This window comes from Mandrillus leucophaeus, unplaced genomic scaffold, assembly GCF_000951045.1.
Source record: "Mandrillus leucophaeus isolate KB7577 unplaced genomic scaffold, Mleu.le_1.0 Scaffold95, whole genome shotgun sequence".
NCBI lineage: Eukaryota > Metazoa > Chordata > Mammalia > Primates > Cercopithecidae > Mandrillus > Mandrillus leucophaeus.
In genome coordinates this window covers 1,748,243-1,769,043 of record NW_012110363.1, presented here as the reverse complement: position 1 = coordinate 1,769,043, position 20,801 = coordinate 1,748,243, and the positions used below count along the sequence as shown (strand labels likewise).

Genomic DNA, 20,801 nt, shown 5'->3' with positions numbered 1-20,801 from the left:
CAAATATATGCAAAATATACATAACCATATTAATGATTAATGGTGACATGCTTATAAAATGGTGACTCTAACAACCTCTATTAGGTAGAGATACATGCAATCACTGAGTTCTGTCAAGAGATGGTGCCATTTATGCACAATAATGCACATTTTTCAGTTTATTATTCAATATAATAAATTCTAACAATTTTCCAAAAGTGCTCATATAAAAAATAATTAGCCTTTATGTTTTAGTAAGTTGTTGTTTTCAGTAATCATTTCTTCCTGAGCAGATATTTTTTGGTGTTTTATTTTTTCATATTTATTGGCTATTATTTCTGTTAGAAACAGCTTCTGATACTAAGAAAGAAACATCAACAAGAGAAGACACCTCTCCCACAAAAAATTTATTCCAGCTGCATTTTGATTTGAAGTTGAATAAAGACAAAGGTAAAAAGAAAAGCTAAGAAGACGTTCCCAGGTGAGTCATTGGAGTTTCAACTAGCCTGGTCAGGGGCCACTGTTAAACTACAGATATTTGATAGGAATTATCCCTTTAACTGTGAGAAAATGGTTTCTTAATGATACTTTTTGCTTTTTACTCTGGGTTAGCTTCTCTTCAGTTCATAAATGCCCATACCTGGTTCTGTCAACATTTTTGGTTCAGATTATGTGCTTTATGAGGCCAAACATAGCAACACAAACATTTAAATTGCTTCCATGTTTTACAACCTCAACTGCTGTATTTTATATAAAGGCCACAAAATGAATACTGTTATTGATGAAAATTGGGTTACCTTGAAGACTCTTGCTTAACTGAAATCACAAATGGAGCAGACGGAAAAATCAAAAGCGTATGCTGAGAACGGTGAGTAAAGAGTGAACTCCTCAGAGCAGTAATAATTTTCATTTCTAGAGGCCAGAAGTAAGAAAAGAGGGATTTTTTTTCTTATTGGGAAATTTTATTTCCAATGTTACAAAAATGAATAGTTTTAGTTACTTAGAAAAAAAGTTATTTGTAAGAGGGACTCAAAAATAGTTTTTAAGTATTACTATATGCTAGAATCTGATTGTGTTTATTTGTTTTGTTTTGTTTCTTTTGGTTTCTATTTATCGTAGGCCTGCAGGTTTTATTTTTAAAATGTAACAAAACGTATTTGATGTTCCTCAAAATGCTTTTATGTTGATCAGCACTCAATGCAAGGTCTACCTGTCATAATTACACTGTATATACTTCAGTCAGGAAAGTAAGAAGCTTCTGCTTTGAAAACTAGTGGACCATTTATTAAACCAATTTTAATCTTCCTGATAGTCATACATTCACCTAAAACAATAATAATAATAATAAAACTCTATTAAAACACTAGAAAATAGCTGGTATTTCTCCAGAGAGGCCAAACCAATTGTCAAGGATTAGATCTATATTAAATGGGCTGATTTTTGACAGGCAAACTTGGAAGTTAAATGTTTTTGGGTAATGCTTGCAACTAGTCATACTTTGCTTGTCAGTAGCTAGTTACTAGGTTAGTCTTCCCCTTCTAATAGCTTTGATCCCTATTGTAGGAAAGGTACAAATTATCCAGAGACTGTTGTTTTTTTATCAGAGTAAATTCTTCACATATGTTTGTATATGTGCAAAGACTAAAGAATACACAAAAGAGCATATTTAAATATATTTTGGTAATTAGTAACAATAGCTTTTTTCTTGTTTCTGATTTTTCTCTGGGATTGTGCCAGTTAGTTGATACATGTTCATTAATTTTATACTAAAAACAACATTAATGAGGGTGCTATTCTAAGATTTTAGTCCAACTTCAAGCTAATTATATTAATACAAGCTCTCCTGCTTAGTGAATAATAATCACAATATGATTTGTAAAATAATCATATAATTTGTAAGTGAATGAAATGAACTCCCTTAGAAAATGTTAATAGACACCTTTTTATAGCATGTGTCCTATAACTGAATAAAAAGCTTAGCTAATTGATTGGTTGTTTATGTTGTATTAAATAATGATTTAATAATAAATGGAGTTTTAAACTTCTTGTAAGTAAATTAATGCTGGATAGTTGAATACCTATATTCCAAAAGTATTATTTTGGGCAAAGGATATAAAAGTTAATTCACATAACTATGAACATATATAAAGCCATTAAGAACTAATTTTTTAAGACACTTTTAAAGTTTTTTAAAATTCCTGAATATTTTGCCATTTACTACATCACCACTAAATTAGCAGAATAATAAATATAGCTAATACCCTTGAGTACTTATTATGATCTAGATAATGTGCTTAGCTCTCTCCAGGTATTATCATATTTAATACAACAAACTCATAAGGCAGATACCATTGCTGCCATTTGACATAAAAGGTATAAGACTAAGAAACTTTGCCAAAGATGTGCAGGTTATAAGAGGCTAGGAATGGGCTGGAAGCCTGATCTTCCATTGCGAAGCCCATCTCATGCTCTTACTTGTATTGCACCTTTCCCTCAACAGAGAGATTCTTTGCCTTTTCTCCTATGAAAAAATGGAAAGAAATTTAACCAAAAGAAAATTTTCAACATATCATATATTGCCAAAAAAATGTAGTGTTACCTTCCCTGGTTCTCACAAATGAATATCAATAAATATTATTGATTGATTCCTGATAGATTTGAAAGGATGAATTCATTCCCTGAAGAGGTAGAAAATAGATTGCTAAACTAACACTACAACTGAACACTGAACATTCTGACTAAACAACCAACAAAAATTAAAATAGTCGTACATTAAAGAATACAAGAATGAAAGCTACATTTATCATAAATTATACCATCACAGGACAAACATTAGTTAAGAACAGATTCCTTTTAGCCATACTTATGACTCTCAGAGGAATAAGCCTGATTTTGTTCATGACTTCTAAAGGACTTTCAAAGAGAAAGAATATTTAAAAAATAAGAATTAATATTTAAAGTTTATGAGTTGTTGTAACCAACCTCTTGAAGGTGAATTGGTTTTAAAGCTGGAAGTCACCTATTAATACCATACCACTAATACATTTGCATTAATAATAGCCATTCTATGAATAGCATTAGCATCTTCTCAATAAACCCATGTAGTCAACACTTACACTTCTTGATTCCTGAATAAATCATGCAACAAAAGATGAATTTTTAGTTTCTATGAATTACACATAAAAGAGTCACTTCTTTAATTTATGTGAGTTGTGTTTTTTTACAGATAGCATTAAGGTTTCCTAACTAATTACTTTTTTTTTGGTTTAATCTTTTTATGGGCAAAACCTTAAGGACTCTTAGAAAAGATAAAGCTTTGCCTTTCAAAGAAACCACTGCTATCTCCCACTGAACGAAAGAAGTTTGACCATGACTTTGCCATCTCCACTTCCTTTCATGGGATACACAATATTGTTCAGAACCGGAGCAAAATTCGCAAGGTGCTGTGGTTGGTGGTGGTTCTGGGCTCAGTCTCACTCGTGACATGGCAGATCTACAGTCGCTTGCTCAACTACTTCACATGGCCAACCACAACGTCCATTGAGGTTCAGTATGTGGAAAAGATGGAGTTCCCAGCTGTGACATTTTGTAATTTGAACAGGTAAAATTAGTTTTTTAAAAATAATTAGTTCCTATAAACTTGCTAGTGTAATCTTTCTTGGATGACTGACAAAGAGTTTTCGCATGTGGAAATTATCATATGTAAAACCACTGAAGTTCTTAAATTGCACTTAAAAGCACAAATTTAAGGGAGCAAAGAATTCACTAATTTCTTTTTTCACTTATTTTCCTTCTTTTCTTCCTTCCCTCCACAATCATATTCTAGGTACCATCCCAAATCCTATCATTAAATAGATGTAAAAGAGATGGGGGTTTCACTACATTGCCCAGACTATTCTCAAACTCCTAGGCTGAAGTGATCCACCTGCCTCAGCCTCCCAAAATGCTGAACTTATAGATGTGAGCCACTGTGCCCAGCCCAATGTAAAAGTCTTGATCTCTGCATGTTAGAAGTTAATTAATTGGCAGAAAAGACAAATATCAACGATCACAGTGCAATAAAATAAAACAATGTGCATGGGTTCTGAAATCCCAGAGAACAGATTAATAGTCTCCATCGTGGGTGTTATGGAAATCTGGGTATTAAAAGATGACTAGAGCTTTCTAAGTGGAGATGAAGAAGAACTGGAAGAGGGAGCTACTTTGCAAACACATAAAGATATAAAATGTTCTGATGTACACATGAAGAGCTATTTAATGTAGTAGAGGCAAGGCCAGCTCCATGGGTCTGTGATCAGTGCAGCTGCAAAGAACCCTGAGCTTAGAAGAGGGTTACATTTGATTCAATGCTCTACTGCCACTGTCTTGAGTCCTTGACTGCAACTTATTCCAGAAAACTGCAGTCTATTGACTGTACACCAAATCTGCTGAGAGGAGGGCAACTTTCCACCACTAGGCTTCCAGGCAATGCTTTGTAATTGCCTGTGGTGAAGCCTGAAATATCACACATAGGATTTTTGCCTGAGAAAGGAGGGCTTCTTAAGACCCACCACTTGGTTATTAGGGAAGTCACTCAGCCTTCTTAGTGTCAATTTTTATATTTATAAAATAAGATAATATCATCTACTTCACATATTTGTTGTTACATTAGATAAGGTAATAAGTACTCCATTGTGTTTCATTCCTGGGGGACTTCTAGAACTGGTGCTCAATATACAGTAGATGTTACAGCTTGTTTGTATGATTGTCAATATTTCAAGAACTCAAGATACATGTCCAGGTCCTAACAAGTCAAAGCAAATCAATCCTTTCCCGCCCAAAAATGATTTTCAATACTATTGCCTCATACTATTTTAAGTAGCATGTGTTCTAACAAAAACAAAGATTGGTTGCTGTTATCCTTGACTGAATGAAAATGTAGATATTACTTCCAGGATGGCAAAGTGAGGAAGTCCATCAATTCTATCCCCTACAAAACCAACCATAACTGGTGAAAAAATATTTATCTTAAAAGGCAAACTTTTCTGTTAAAAAAGAAACATTTCAATAGTATCTCCTCAAATTCAAGTCTACTGGAACCTCAGAATGATCATATTTAAAAATTGGGTCATTACAAATATGATTAGATAAGTTGAGGTTATACCACATTAGGGTGAACTCTAAATCCAATGACTGAAGTTCTTACAGGGAGAGGAGAGAACACACAGAGATACAGCAGGGAAAAGTCATGTGAAATAGAAGCAGAGATTGATATAGTTTTGCCACAAGTCAAGGTATATTTAGGAAAAAAGGCATAAGACAGAGAAAACAAAAAGTAAAATGGCAGATGCAAATCTAACTATATTACTAATGAAATTAAATTAGAATGGATTAGACAATCCAGTAGAAAGGCAGAGGTTATCAGAATGGATTTTTTTTTAGAAAGATCCAGCTATATGCTGTGTACAGGAGAGATAATTTAAATTTGAAGATGCAAATGGGTTAAAAGTATAAGAATGGAAAAAGGTATGTCAACCATGAGAAAGCTAGAGTAGATACCCTTATCTCAGACAAAATAGACTTTAAAGTAATATATGTTACTTGATATAAAAAGTTGTCATTTTATGTTGAATACATGATCAATCTATCAGGAGACATAAGTTAACCTATATAGTTCGATTTTTCAATACCCCACTTTTAGTAATCAATAGAACAACTTGACAGAGAATAAACAATGAAACAGAAGACATAGAAGACTTGAACATCCTTATAAACCTACTAGACTTTGCAAACATCCTTAGAACAATCTACTCAACAATAGCAAAATATGCATTCTTTCCATGTGCACATGGCACATGCTCTTAGAATAGACCATATACAAGGCCATGTACAGGGTAAAGTAAGTTGAAAAGATTTTAAATTATTCAAATATGTTTATCAATCGCAATATAATAAAATTAGAGGTCAATAATCAAAATAAATTTGGGATATTCACAAATATGTAAATATTAAAGAATACACACCTAAATAACAACGAAATCAAAGAAGAAATCACAAAGAAAATTAGAAAATACTTTGAGATGAATGAAAATGAAGACACAAAATAGCAAACTAATGGGATGCAGCTAAAACAGTGCTTATAGGGAAATTTGTAACTGAAAACAGCTAAATTAAAAGAAAAAGATGTCTAAAAATATTTAATAGCCTATGATCTGAGTACTTTTATAATTTTTGGTATGAAAACCTAATCCATTTTGCATAGCTCAAATCTCAAATCAATGATTATAGCTTTTGTGTTAGACGACATTGAAAAAAATGATTGTATATCCTAGCTCAGTTAGATATAAGTATCCAGACCAACAAAAAAAGATTTAATATTTTAGAGGTTATAATGATAGAACAGGAAAATTCTTAATTATAAGAAAATTATTCTTCCTTAGGGAACAAGAAACTAAAACAACATCAGTTTACAGGCATTAGAGATATCTCCAACTCCCAAAGTACAATTTTACAGAAAGATAATTCAGATTCCCGCTTTAAACATTATACCCAGCATTGCTCAGCAATACTGAAATCTATAATTTCAGTTCTCAGAGGCAATGATCTTCAAACATTTTAGTTAATGTGCTATATAAAAAAATTTGAAAAACCGTGTATTTAACTTGCATTTGCACTTGCATATGTCTACATTTTTAGCCATAACCCTAAATAATTTATTCATTATTTTTAGGAGATGAAAAATATTATATTTTATATCAAATTATATTATCACAAATGTAAGTATTATATATCATTATATTTATGAGATAAAATAGGATAAGGATTTACTGTAATAGGAATAAACATTTCATGTATTTTCATAAGATTTTAACTACTTTATTGACTAAAATACACCAGTAGAAATTATTTAAAATTTTTATCTGTGGATTATATTCAAATAACCCCAAATCTGGAAGTCTTAACAAACAGTCTAGTTACATTAAAAATAACAACTTTCATTATTCTACTTAAGACTCTGTCAATTTAGTCTTAAGCAAGGGTCAAATACCCTGTGTCTAATGCAGAGCTTCACCCTGGCTGCAAATATGTGTATGACAGGCCAAGACAAGATTTTAGGAGCTTTGATTAATTCTTAAAGGAGTCTTTCCCTGAAGCAAAATACAATTTGTATGCCCGTATTAGGAGCCCTGAGGTTGTTATACACCAGTATGCATTCTATGTTAAGATTTCTGATGGGTGACAGGTTAACACTTTTTTATACATGGGAGATGAACCACTGTAAAAAGAGGATGGGAACTTTTATTTCCTTAAAATTCTCTGTGCAGGAGAACACTCAGACATATGCACATTCTAGTTTGAAGGCCATTGTTCTAAGTTGCATAGTCTCTAATTCTATTGAAAAAAAAGTAAAGCTTAACGCTGTAATTTACTTAGAGTTTACCAAGTTAGAAACTGGAAAAGTCTGCTGATAGATCCCAATTTCTATGCTTTTTTTGTTAAACCACCTTGTGACTGGAAAATGGACACCTGAGATGAGGAAACTTTGCCAAATGACTTTGGATTATCAGAAAGGATTTACTTTTCACAATGGGTACCAGGAGCCTGTACCAAGTGTATGTCAGAGATCACTTTATAATACTTCCCTCCTCTATGTGACAAAATCATTTTTGGTAATAGTCATGAAATCAAACAAATAATGAAAATGGCCTATGTATATTCAAGTCAATAAAAATGTTTAAAAAAATACAAAAATAAGAAAAAGTAATGCATTAATACTTTTTGGACACTGACATATTTTTTTTTTTAAAAAAAGGTTTTAAAATCTGTTCCAGTTGTGAAAGTAAAATAAAATCTCAGGACCTCCAACTCACTATGTCAAAGGGGAAAGTTAAGCTTGGGAACTGCGTCACACACAACCGCTTCCCATTTTGTTCCTAAACAGATAACCACAAAGATAGAAGGCACATACCTTCTCAGGCGCCCACTATTACAATTTTCTCACAGGAAATATCCTGTGGGCCCCAAGATCCTTATCATAAAATGAAATTGTACTGAATTTCACCCTGAGAATGTAAATCAACAGCTTATCTTCACAGGTACAAGACAAAGATAGAGCTAGAAGTCATCCCTCTACTCACCTGAGGCAAATGCATATTTGACTTCTTCCTCTACTCTATGTTTATTTTATCCTATATAAAAATGAAGATTCACTGAGCACCAGACAAATACGTAGTTGACTATTCCACTACCCACTCCTTTCACAGGTAAAATGTAAATTCAGTGAAATTGATCAAAGCTTCAAAAGAATGCAACTGCTAGCCTCCATAATCTACCCTCCCCTTTTTGTTCTTACCTTTCTCCCCTACTGCCCACTCTTTCCGCTTTAAATATTGTGTCCCCAAACCCTGTTTGGAAAAATCATGGATCACAGATATTTCTGTGATTTTGTTTCTTGTCCCCAGGCTCATCCTCAACCTTGCAAAATAAACCTCTAAAATGATTGGGGCTTCCCTCAGATATTTTCTTTAGTTTTACACAGAAATGAATAATAGCATTGTGTTTCCATTTTTTAGCCTTTCTTTATAAGTATTTGTCAACGATTTCATCAAAATTAACTTTATCCATGTATTCATGTTCCATAGCACAGCCATATTAGTCTAATTTTACCTGTAGTTGATTAAAGAATACTTATTAATTTTAATTTTGAAAAGTTTCTTTCACACAAAGCAATGGTTATACAGAAAGACAAACTCCTAAGAATACAATTGGCAGAAATTAATAAAAAGTCACATTTCACAAAAAATTCCAGAAATTTTAATAATATTTGTGACTTGGTTCTTTGGTATCAGTTCTAGTGCTTTTCAAATGTCTTTGTGTCTGAAATTTTCACTAAAATATGTTTATCACAAAATTCATCAAAAATTTCTGTTCATTTGGTAAAAACTTCAGAATTTTATTTTCTTCCACTAAAATCAGAAATAATAATTGGATGGAGTGACTACTGATGCTATTTGATCCATTGTTTATGAGAACTCATGTACTGGGTCTTCATGTTTATAATCACTGTGATTCTTTGTTTATTTCAAATTTGTTTGATGCAAGAAAAAATTGCTCAAGGATTTTTAACCAAAAGTAAAATCATTGCTTCTCATACAAATATAAAGACATATCAAAGGTTTCATTAGTTAATCGGAGAAAGGTAAGATGTTAAAATTTGCTCAAAGAAGAATACAAAAGGCAGACATTGTTCCTCATTTTCCTTCTCCATAAAATTAACTGTAAAATATACAAGAAATGGGTCTGTTTTGGCAGGACTCAAATAAGACCTGAGTCAGGCATCAACTTGGATTTTAGATGAAAATTAATCATTTGGGTGACATAATTTGGGGAAGTACATTTAGAACCATTGATATACATAAGAAGGACAGATTTAATTGGTTACCAGATGTTAAATTGTTTAAACCAATTAATATATTTTTCGTGTTATTTTCTTCTACTAGGCTCTTTACCAGTTGTGTTAAATTAAAGAGTAAGGCAAATTCTAGCTAAGCAAGGTTTTTGAAAGGAAAGCTTGGAAGAGTTTTGAAGTTCAAATTAAAATTGAAAATAAGCCAGATGCAGTGACTAATGCCTATAATCCCAGCACTTTGGGAGGCCAAGGTAGGCAGATTGCTTGAGCTCAGCAGTTCGAGACCAGGCTGGACAACATGGTAAAACTCTGTCTCTAAAAAAAAAAATACAAAAATTAGCTGGGCATGGTGGTGCACACCTGTAGTCCTAACTACGTGGGGGGCTGAAGTGGGAGGATTGTTTGAGCCCAGAAGGTCGAGGCTACAATGAACCATGTTCGTGTCTCTGCACTACAACCTGGGCAACAAATTGAGACCTTGTCTCAAAAAATAAAATAAAATTGAAAATAAACTCAGTGCAAAACACTTTTGTTTTGTGCAAAACAGTATTTCTCACAAAAAAAATTTCTTCCTTGGCTTAATATGGTTAGGCTTTATTTATTAAATTTAATTAATCCATATAAATTACTCTCATGGTCTCAAATATTATTAGTATAATAAAAAAGCTTAAAAATATTTTAAGATGCCCTCCTATTTAACCATTTTGTAGGTTGTATTCATTCCTCCTATATGTATAGTAATTCCTTTACTTCTCTGCATAATGATTTTGAATATAATCCAATGAACATGTATCAGGGAGTACTGGCTCTGACTGTGCAGGATTTCACAGTTGTAGGGCTTTGGAGCAGATTGCTGGGAACCTGTCCATCACTGGGAGTTGGAGACCTGTAGTAGCTTGGAGGTCCATCTCTCAATACAGGGTTTACACCATCCTTCTGCCAAATCTGTTGCTGATGTAAACTCTTAATTTCTTAATGATCCAAGAAATACTTTTGACCAAGAAAAGCAGGGTTATTAGATGTACTGTAGTTAGACAGAATACCACCATGACAGACGACCAATAGTGCCTTGGAATCAGGAAGTCTGAGGAGGAGATTTACAGAGTTTTAGGACCTGGGCTAGCTTTGCAAGGATCAGAGCCAGTTTAGTAAGCTACAATATTAGATATTGACTATGAAAACAGTTTTTCATCACTTAAAGAGTATGTAATGTTGGCTTGAGGTTGTTTCTCCATTTTTGTGTTTTGTGTATGCCCTACCTTGACTGAGAAAGGACTTAATATAGCTTGAATTTGAAAGAAAAATTATATGTATGTATTGTGGGGGTCATGAGTGTTGGCCCCCTAAAGATATGCTGAAAAATCAGTGACATGAGGCAGATTGATTAATAGAAGAAAAGGCTTACAATGATATTTAATGTGTATACACATGAGCCTTCAGAATAAAGCCCAACATCCCAACCAGATACAGAGGCTTATTTATCATCATGAGATTACAGAAAGGATGTGGACTCAGAACATTACTGAAAGCAGGTTTTAACAGCAAGACAGGTTATACAGGTTATAGTAGGGAGAAAGGAAAAGGCTTGCCTAGCAAAGGTGACCTTGTTATATAGATGATGACTTCTTCAGAGAGACAAGATGGCAAATGTTTCTTTTTAGACTTTTAAAGGTGTCAGAATCTCAATATCTCCTATACCTAGCAAATGCCTAGCAAGAGGAGACCCGGCTGCATTAATGGACATTTTCTACAGATGCAAATTTTCCACATAAAAGACAGCTTTGCAAGGTTACTTCCATTAGCTGACCCTGCAGCAGCCATTTCAAAATATGTCAAAAAATATATTTTAGAGTAAATATTTTTTATTTTCTTCTCTCTTTATCTGTACATATATACACACATATAGATATATATATTTATATATTAAATAAGATATATAATATAAAGGAAAATAGAAATAAAATCAGGGATACAAAAGAGGTTCAGGTGTAACATACGAACCACATATCCCATATACTTACCAAGAGTGGAATATACATTCTGTTCTATGCTTTCAGCAGTCAATTTAAAGAGAGAACATTTGTTCAATTTCAAAATTTATAATATCCAAAATATGAAAGTCCTGATCATGTTTGTAAAGGAATGGAAGGCATGCAAATAAAGAACCATATGGAATGCAAAACAAAATTGCCCCACAAGATAAGAGAATTAGAAAGTGATACAGTCATTAAGTTAAATAGATTACTTCTGCTTTGGTGGCCAGAATGAATCATTTATTTAATAAGTGCTTACCTAACACTCACTATATTCCAGGCAGCTATCTAAAAATTTTAAGAAGAATAATTAATGTAATCATTAAAACAACACTTTGAGGTAGGTTGTATTAATATATACAGATTTTACAAGAGAGGAAACTTACGTCACAGGGAAATGAAAAAATTAACTAAGTCATACCATTAAATGGCTGTAACAATTAGAACCTAGCTGGAGAAACAGGAACACCATGAATGACAGAATAAAGGGCTTTTTTCTAGGGATTAAGCCCCACTTCGTTGCAGGAGCTGGGTAAGCAGTCTTTGTACAGTCGTTCGCCTGTTCCTAGTGCTGGGGCTGAAGTAAGCAGGGCCAGAAGGAAGGGAAAATGGATATGAAGTTGGGGAAACAAATACGCTCAAAATGTAGGTCTCTTTTTCACTACCTCCAATCTTGATGGTGTGAATGACCTGCAGGATAGTTGTCATTTTTACCAGGTTGCATTCTTACCTAACCCAGTATTTGAAGAAGCTGAAGGAAGAGGTCACAAAGGAGCTGGAGGAGCTGTGGTCCCGGCTGCTGCCCAATACCAGCAAGTTGAGTCAGCAGATGGATTGCAGTGTGGGTGAGCTACCACAGCTCCTGCACGACAGTGAAATTCATATATATACAAGGATGGGAATGCTGGGAAATGCAGTTCTAATTTAGCTAAGCTGACACAGGACAAGGCCACACACAGGAAATCTGGCTCCTAAATGCATTTTTAACAACTATACATTCCCACCTCTTCCTTTAAATTGAATCTTGAAGATCCATTAGGTGTAATCCAGATCAAGGTCTGGGGTATATTCTAGGTAAACGAAACTACATGTGCAAATAAAAGATTAATTGCACAATGGGTCAAAGACTTCCTAGGAATCAAATTTTGCTTAAATGTCTTGCAAATGAGGGAGAGTGTAGGAGATAAGAAGAAGCTAATAGAATCCAGATGTTGGTATCTCTCTTCTAGATAATTATACGTTTTCATTATTCTAACTATGGCCTTCATTCCTGCTAATAGGTTCCAAACAGATGCTGTAGCCAAATTTGGTGTTATTTTTTTCTTATGGCACATTGTATCCGAAGTCCTCCATCTTCGAAAAATTACTGCCAATTCCACTGGCTCTACAGAGGCTACTGATTTTGCTGCAAGTCACCAAAACTTCAGCATTGCAGAATTTATCAGGAACAAAGGTTTTTATCTTGACAACAGCACTTTGTTGGACTGTGATTTTTTTGGAAAGCCATGTAGCCCAAAGGTAACGATTTTCTATTCTTCAAATATAATCAAAGTGATAAGTTCCTTTACTACACTGTTTCACATTGAGCTCCCACAGCATTTACTCCCATGGTGAATCAATCCAAATTTCCTTACAGATTCTATTTCATTAGCTCAGCCTTATGATATTGGGGGTATGGAATACACATGAGACAAATTTCCTCTTTCAAGCAGTTAGATAAGGAAAGATAGAAAAGAGAAAAGTTGATTGCCTTTCTTGTAGTATAGTCTTTCCAAAAGAAAAACAATTTAACACAAGAGGATATTTTAAGTTTTTCCATTCATCAACAAACAACCTATTCCAACATAGTATTTTTATAATCACCAAATATCCATCACTCTGCTTATATGCTTATGGTATTGCATTAGAGACTATAGAAAATAAGAGGATCCCAGCGTTTAACTATGAAAAATTTATGTATTATTACATATTATATATAATAATAACTATTATATATTATATAACATACACTCACTCATAACAAATAGAAAACAAATACATAAGAAATACAAAATCCTGTTATTGTTTATAGAGTTAATCTACATTTAAGATAAAGTACTAGATATATCTGCAATCTATTAATAAATAACTACATAGGCAATTTGATGCCATATTTCCTGTATCAGCAATTCCGTAGCCTGTGTTGTTAGGGGAGTCTAAGTAAACACAAATTCTTGGTTCTTGGATACAATTTCTTATGTTTTTGGTAGGCCACCTTAGCACACAGTAAGCAGAAAAAAATGCCTGAGAGACATTTCACAGAGATGAGTTTCTGACCTAAACTCTTAACTTGGAAAGTAAGCTCTTTTATGCTGTTTTTATTCACCAACATGTTTAACTCACTACCAAGAAATTTCGTGTTAGAGAAATTTTTCAATTGCATATTATAGAAACCCATTTCTGTTCTAGTAAACTGAAGACTAAAAGTAATGAGTTGGCTTAATTAAGCAGGAACTCCCACAGTAGTTCTGGCTTCAGAAAAATGCTGAACCAATGGTCTCCAAGACTATCTTTAAGATTCTGACTTTGTTTCCATCTCATAATTCTGGTTGGCTTGTTTCTGTATGAGTTCTCCCCATCTCACCAAAATGGCTGCTGACTGCCCCTAGACTTTCATTATCAGAGTTTGGCACTCCAGTATCCACTTAATAATCTCACTGAAGACTCTGATTAGCTCTACTTGGGACACATATCAATTCATGAACCAATCACTGAGGCAAGAAGGTGAGGTTTAAGTTTGGCCCAGCTTGTGTCCCATGCACACCTCTGTAGTGGCTGGAAAAAGAGGGTCAAAGGAGCAGGGTCATATGATTGACTGCCACAATGTGACCATACAGGTCACAGAAGGCGTAGCTCCTCCAAGAAAGGATGCTGTAGTAGTGCTCCACAGGTAAAAACACATTTCCATACATCTTCAGGAAAATACAAAAAAAGTAATTTTTAAAAATGTTTTAAATACATGCTTAATTTTATATAAAAATGTCTCCTTTAAATAATCACATGCAAGTTGACAAATGTATATTACCAAAAAAAACTATCATTGAAAACACATATAAATCAGACTATTCTCTCTGATACTTCTGCAGTCTTGTTAGATATTTATGCTTTTTAAAAAAGAAGTTATAGCAAACTTCAGAGGTGACAAAAATATCAAATTGATGATTTTTTTTGGTTCATTTACATATTGGAGGATTTTGGACATGTCTTCACTGAATATGGAAATTGTTTTACTTTTAATCATGGTGAAACTATCCAAGCAAAGAGAAAAGTGAGTGTTTCTGGAAGAGGCTTGAGCTTGCTCTTCAGTGTGAATCAGGTACTGAATTTTCTCCAGGTTCAAGACAAACAAGAATGGGTGGAGGTTCCAAAAACTTGATCAGACTATTGGTCCATATCAGATAGCTCCCATACATTGGATATTATTTCAGTTTTTGTTAATTTAGTCTAGACTCCTATGAATTTTATATAACTATTGGCTTAGAAATTAAACAGGTAAAATTTTGAGGCATAAACTGGAGATTTTTATTGACTTAAATTTTTGACTCCAGGGAATGTTCATGCCACAAAATAATGAAACCCAGAGATTCTAAGTTGCAATGTATGTAGCTATTTTAAGAGAACTCTTTGCATTTAACAATAATTTTAGAAATATGTTATTGTAAATATGACAACATGTTTTAGAAAGAAACTCTACATACACATTTAACAAACTATAGGATGTACATCTGGAAAAGTGATGGAAAACATCCTGGTTATATAAGGAATATTATGTAAATAGATTTTGTCCGAGCCCAGCTTTTGGAAAGTTGTAATTGACCTAATAAGTTCTAAGTGTTTAGCTCTGGGAGGCAGATGTTCAAACACCTAAGAAATGCAGTGTGTTTTCCTTCAAGGTTTCCTGGTATAGCTCCCACCCAAGATTAGTTAATTCTGACCTTTTGTCTTACATAACCACTTCTAGTATTACACATTTAAAGGCATTCTACTTCATTATGATGGTTTTATAAAAGAGGATTCTAAAATGCTGATAAATTAAGTATCCAAAAATCATACAATTAATGACAAAGATGAAAAACAAACTTGGTGTTCCTGCATTCACCTCCCAATCCAAGTGAATCATGCCATTGGCTACTTTTAAAGAATTTCCAGTAATGTACTCTTCATAGCTTCCTTTTGTATCCCATTCAAGATATTTTTCTTTATATCCAAACATAACATTGAAAACTTTAATGCATGTACCTACCTATAGTTGTAATGTATTTGATTAATACTTTCGAGTCATTCAAATATTAGCCATAAGGTCAGTTCGAACATTATATTATCAATTTTTACAAACTAGAATTTTCCAAATATTTTTAGAATTCAATGAAAATCTATAAATTCAATGCAATGTTCCATAAGTAAATAACATTGAGATATTTCTCCAGACTAGATATTTAAGTGTTTCTTAGAGGGTTACAAAAGGGCCAGGAGAAATAGACTTTTGAATTACAAATAGAATAGTATGTTTATTATATGTAACTACATATGCAGTTGACTCATTCATAGACTATATTCTTTATACTCTTAAGCCTGTTCCTTCTCCTTATAGCCTAAAATTACAACTAATGACAAAGTCACCAGAAGTTTAGTCTTAAATTTCTTCATCTGACCTAAGATTTATTAAAAAGAACATTAGTGTTAAAGAAATAGTGTAAATCTTCACTTTCGATTTGAATTTTACATAAAGGCAGGGATTTTGATTGCAAAATGAAGAGGGCCAAACGATTTTCTATGCAAATGAGTCAAAGAAAGCAGCCAAGAAGGAAGCAACCAAAAGGCAACTAGGTGAAGATAAGGCCAGAGGAAACAAGATCATTAACAGTAATTGTAAATACTTACCTGCACCTATCTAAGATGAAATGTGATCCATGGAAACCTATAGAGGTCTTGAGCAATGATTGTCAATCGAGAAAAACGATGAGACAAGTCTCAATCATTTTAGGAGGTTTATTTGCCAAAGCTAAGAACAGGCACCAGTGACATAGCCTCAGGAAGTCCTGAGGTAGTCCAAGGTAGTCAGGGCACAGCTTGATTTTATACATTTTAGGAAGACATGAGACATCAATTATATCTAAGATGTACATTGGTTCCATCCAGAAAGGTGGGGACAACTCGAAGCAGGGAAGAGGCTTCAAGATCATAGGTAGGTGAGAGACAAATGGTTGCATTTTTTTTTTTTTTTGAGTTTCTGATTGGCTTTTCCAAAGGAGGCAATCAGACTAAGCATCTGTCTCAGTGAGCAAAGGAATAACTTTGAATAGAATGGGAGGCAGCTCCCAGTTTCAAAGGGCCCAAGATAATCTCCTTTCCCATTAAACCACTCCCTTTAAAAAAAATCTTCAGGAGAAAGCATTTTAGGAGAACATGAGTCTCTGGTCTCAGTTTTCATCTGATTTTCTCATGGTTAGGATGGTTTATTACTAGATGGGTAGGTCCCAAAAGTTTATTTTTAGAAGATTACAAAGTCTCATGTTCTATGAAGAGAAAATAGGGGGAGGAAGGGAGAAAAACAACAACAAACAAAAGAACAATCCTGGAAAAATTAATATAGTCCACATTACTTTGAAGTCTGTACATCAGTAGCTAGGTATGAAAAGTGGCTATGTATGTAAATAGATTGCTGTTACTTTCTTCTAAAGTTTAAGTTGACAGGCTTCAGTTTGCAGGACGTTAAGAAAGTACAGTTTAGTTTTCAGGGACTCCAAATTAGGAAAAATGGGGGGAAGAAAGAAAAAAATTGAAAACACTATTTTGAAGGCTTGTAGCCAAGAAAAATTATTTGGTCCATACTGTAGAAAACAATAAAAACTGAAAAACACTGGGCAAGACTAGAATCTAACAACAGGTGTACTACAGTTTTGGAAACATAATTTTTCTGTCTTCTCTAATCCTAATTAAAGGATTAATTAGGACATAAAGTTTCACATTTTTGCTAAAGACAAATCATGTTAAGACTAGTTTACTTTATTTTATTTTGCCAAATTATTTGTATACAGTTCAGCAAGAATAGTTATTTTTTACATAGGCTTTTAAATTGCCTTTGGTGGAAATTTGTTCCATAGAAGGAATCTCAGATAAGACTTTTTAAAAGCCGAGTCCAGCCATGGATTTTTGCCATCAAGTATCTATGAGTTGGGTGAATTTCCTCTCCACTTGAGGTTCCAAGATAAACTTGGAGCTTCTGGGCCTGTCAGAAAGTGACATTCTTTACTTACCACAGGTCAGAAACCCTGTACAGAGACTCTGTACACAAAATATGAGGTCAGTTTTTCCAAGGACATTATTGGTTTCATAAGCCAAGTTTGAGTCCTTAAAGGAAAGCACACCATTCCAGTAAAAGCCTTGGTAAAATAACCAATTTCCCCAACTGTGTCCTGTTACAAATGAAAACAGATTCAAATTGCACTTATGCAAATAACTGTATCAGCACAAGTTAAGAATACTCACAAATAGTTTCCAAATTCTAGAGAAATCAGGCCGAGAGAATTAACTATGCTCCACATTTTGTTCATAGGAGTATACTAAATTGTTAAAAGCTGTCAGTAGCTCAAAATAAAAGTTTTAAGACTCTGAAAAACAAAACAAAGGATCAGCAAACATTTTAAGTAAAAAGTCAAAAAGATTATTTGAGTCCATGCAGTTCATTCCTGTTCTGCTTAATACTCGTGAACATTTTAGCTCTCCATGAGTACTGAAAGTTTTTCCTCTTCTCTGATGTTACAACCTCCAAAGAAACCTGCATTTAAGGGCACCTGTTAGAGTTTTATAGCTGATTATAAAAACACCTTCTAACAAGGACCAAAACATGAGAACAATTGTCCTTGGATGAAAAAAGTTTCTAGAGCAGACATAGTCAAAGACACAATTGACAAGGAAATTTGTTACCTTGGTGGTAAACAATAATTTTAGCATAACGATTATGATTATTATTGATAATGTACACGAAGTCATATCAGAATTACAGGCCTTTCCATTAATTCTGGAACACATACCAATAACATTTATATACAGCCCAATGAAAACTAAACACAATTTCATATTTGATAATGCTTCCTGTGTAATTTTTATACCAAGTAAGCCAAATTATGTCATTTTTGGACTTTAGGGAAACTAATATCTTAAAGGATTAATTAGGTCAGAAAAAGACATTTATTATTTGATTTTAGAAAGATCATCAAATATCAAAAGTTTAAAACACTTGATATTATGAAATAGGATTACAGGTCATTGTAAAGTCATTCATTTAACCAAAGTGATAACTCAAGAATTTTTTTTTAAAAAAGAAAAAAGCTTCATTCTTTGAGAGAGGAGACTTAATTTTCCAAATAAGAAGCCTTAATAAAAACAGCATGAAGCCATTAAATTTGTTTTTCAAAATTTTGTAAACAATCTATAAAATTTAATCTTGACCATAAAATATAACTTCCATAAGCCTTTTGTAACCTTTATGACCTTTATTAAGTAGTTAGTTAATGCTTCAAGAAAACCTTGTTAATCTGACACAGGAGTCAATATGCTGGTCTTGAATCATTGTGCCTTTGATGTTCATGATTAATTTATAGAGAAACGGAACTTATTTTGTCTCTTAATGTCATCCATTGCAATCTCACATGCCCACTTCTTCCTCAATAGGCACATGGCCTTGAGGAGTTGAATGACTTTAATTTCTGGCCCTGTGTCTCAAAAATGCATTTTATTTATTTATTTATTTATTTTTTATTGAGACAGAGTTTCACTCTATCACCCCAACTGGAGTGCTGGAGTGCAGTGGCATGATCTTGGCTCACTGCAGCTTCTGCTGAATGGGTTCAAGTGATTCTCATGCCTCAGCTTCCCAAGTAGCTGGGACTACAGGCATGCACCACCATGCTCAGCTAATTTTTTGTGTTTTTAGTAGAGATGAGGCTTCACCATGTTGGCCAGGCTGGTCTGGAACTCCTGACCTCAGGTGAACCACCTGCTCAGCCTCCCAAGGTGCTGGGATTACAGATGTGAGTTCCTGTGCTGGCCAGGAATGCATTTTATTTTGATTGGAGTCTGCTATGGGGCCTGAAGTTGAGGCTTTAATTGCTGTTAGTGTTTAAGATTTAGTAGGACTTGGTGTCCGTTTTAGACCCTGGAGTCAAAGCCCTGTAACTTAATGTCACAAGGATTATAAAAGCACATACAGGAAGATACATGGATGTAATAACCTTAATTTAAAAAAAAATTATCTCAGTGTTTTTCTTAAGCAAACCAAAACTTAATAATAATGTGACAACTGAACATATTAAAGTTTTTGGTTTTTTAAAAAATTAAATCTTTATTGTGACTTCCACTGACTATTAATGACATGCTTGGACTTTCTGGCTTGTCCTGAACACCTCTCCTTTCTTAAACAACCAGTCATTTTATTTTAGGACTAAATTTACCATATTATTTCTCTTTAAGCTGTCTTACCACAAAAAAACCTCTTTATTTTTATAATTTTCTTTACATCCCTTTTTGTTTCCTTGTTCTTTTTAAATTGTGTTATACATAACCTTTAGATAAGCTTTAAATTAGACAAGATTTGTTTATCTTTATTTAAAAAGGACACCCTTTTTTTTTAACAAGACTGTTTTTCTATAATATATATTTATTGGAAAATACCCACATAATGACATATCTATTATTAAATTAACATAACTTTATATTCTAAATTATGATAACTTTTCTACAAGTATTTATCCCTTACCTATTTTATTTTAATTGTTCACCTAGATTATTTATGAAAACTGCAACAGTCATGATTTAAAGTTATGAAACTGCCATTGCAAAAATATAACTGAGGCAGTAAAAAAGATAGGACCTAACTGACTGCATCTTGCTTCTAACCTCCAAGCTGTCCTTGTTCATTCCTGGACTTTGGGAGGAACTTAGTTTATTGTTTAGCTTTGAAACAAAGACAATAGCAGTCCTTTCCACAACAAACCTCCTTACTGCCTGTGGAATAGGCTGCCTAAAGTTACAAGATTGGAAGTTATGGTAATCTTAGAAAATTTAAGCTGCAGCTATTTTCATTAAACCAATATCAGTATCTTATTTATTAAAAACTGCATAAGCAGCAATCATTCTGTTTGGGGCTAGGTTTATAGTTTTGTAAACTCTCTGCCAAATTTTGACATTTTATAGTGTTTGGCAGGGATAAGTTGAAATTGCCTGATTAATAAATATAAACAAAAAAAGTATGCTGGCAATTCTTAAGACATTTCTGATATTACTTTACCAGTAATTTTAAAGCTAGTTTTTTTTTTATTAAAGATTTTACTTAAGTTACATAAACTTGAAAAATAATTCGA

The 20,801-nt window shown here is 33.4% G+C and overlaps 1 protein-coding gene across 1 annotated transcript in view; it reads left to right on the top strand.

Moving 5' to 3' along the window:
* Nucleotides 1–760: 760 nt before the first annotated feature.
* The window catches only part of ASIC5 (acid sensing (proton gated) ion channel family member 5), a 36,329-nt gene continuing 16,288 nt past the window's right edge, over nt 761–20,801 (top strand). The window contains exons 1-4 of the mRNA XM_011970492.1: nt 761–847; nt 3,274–3,580; nt 12,681–12,918; nt 14,630–14,755. Coding sequence (XP_011825882.1) covers nt 808–847; nt 3,274–3,580; nt 12,681–12,918; nt 14,630–14,755 — 711 coding nt within the window. The 5' untranslated portion in view covers nt 761–807. The remainder of the gene's footprint in view (nt 848–3,273; nt 3,581–12,680; nt 12,919–14,629; nt 14,756–20,801) is intronic.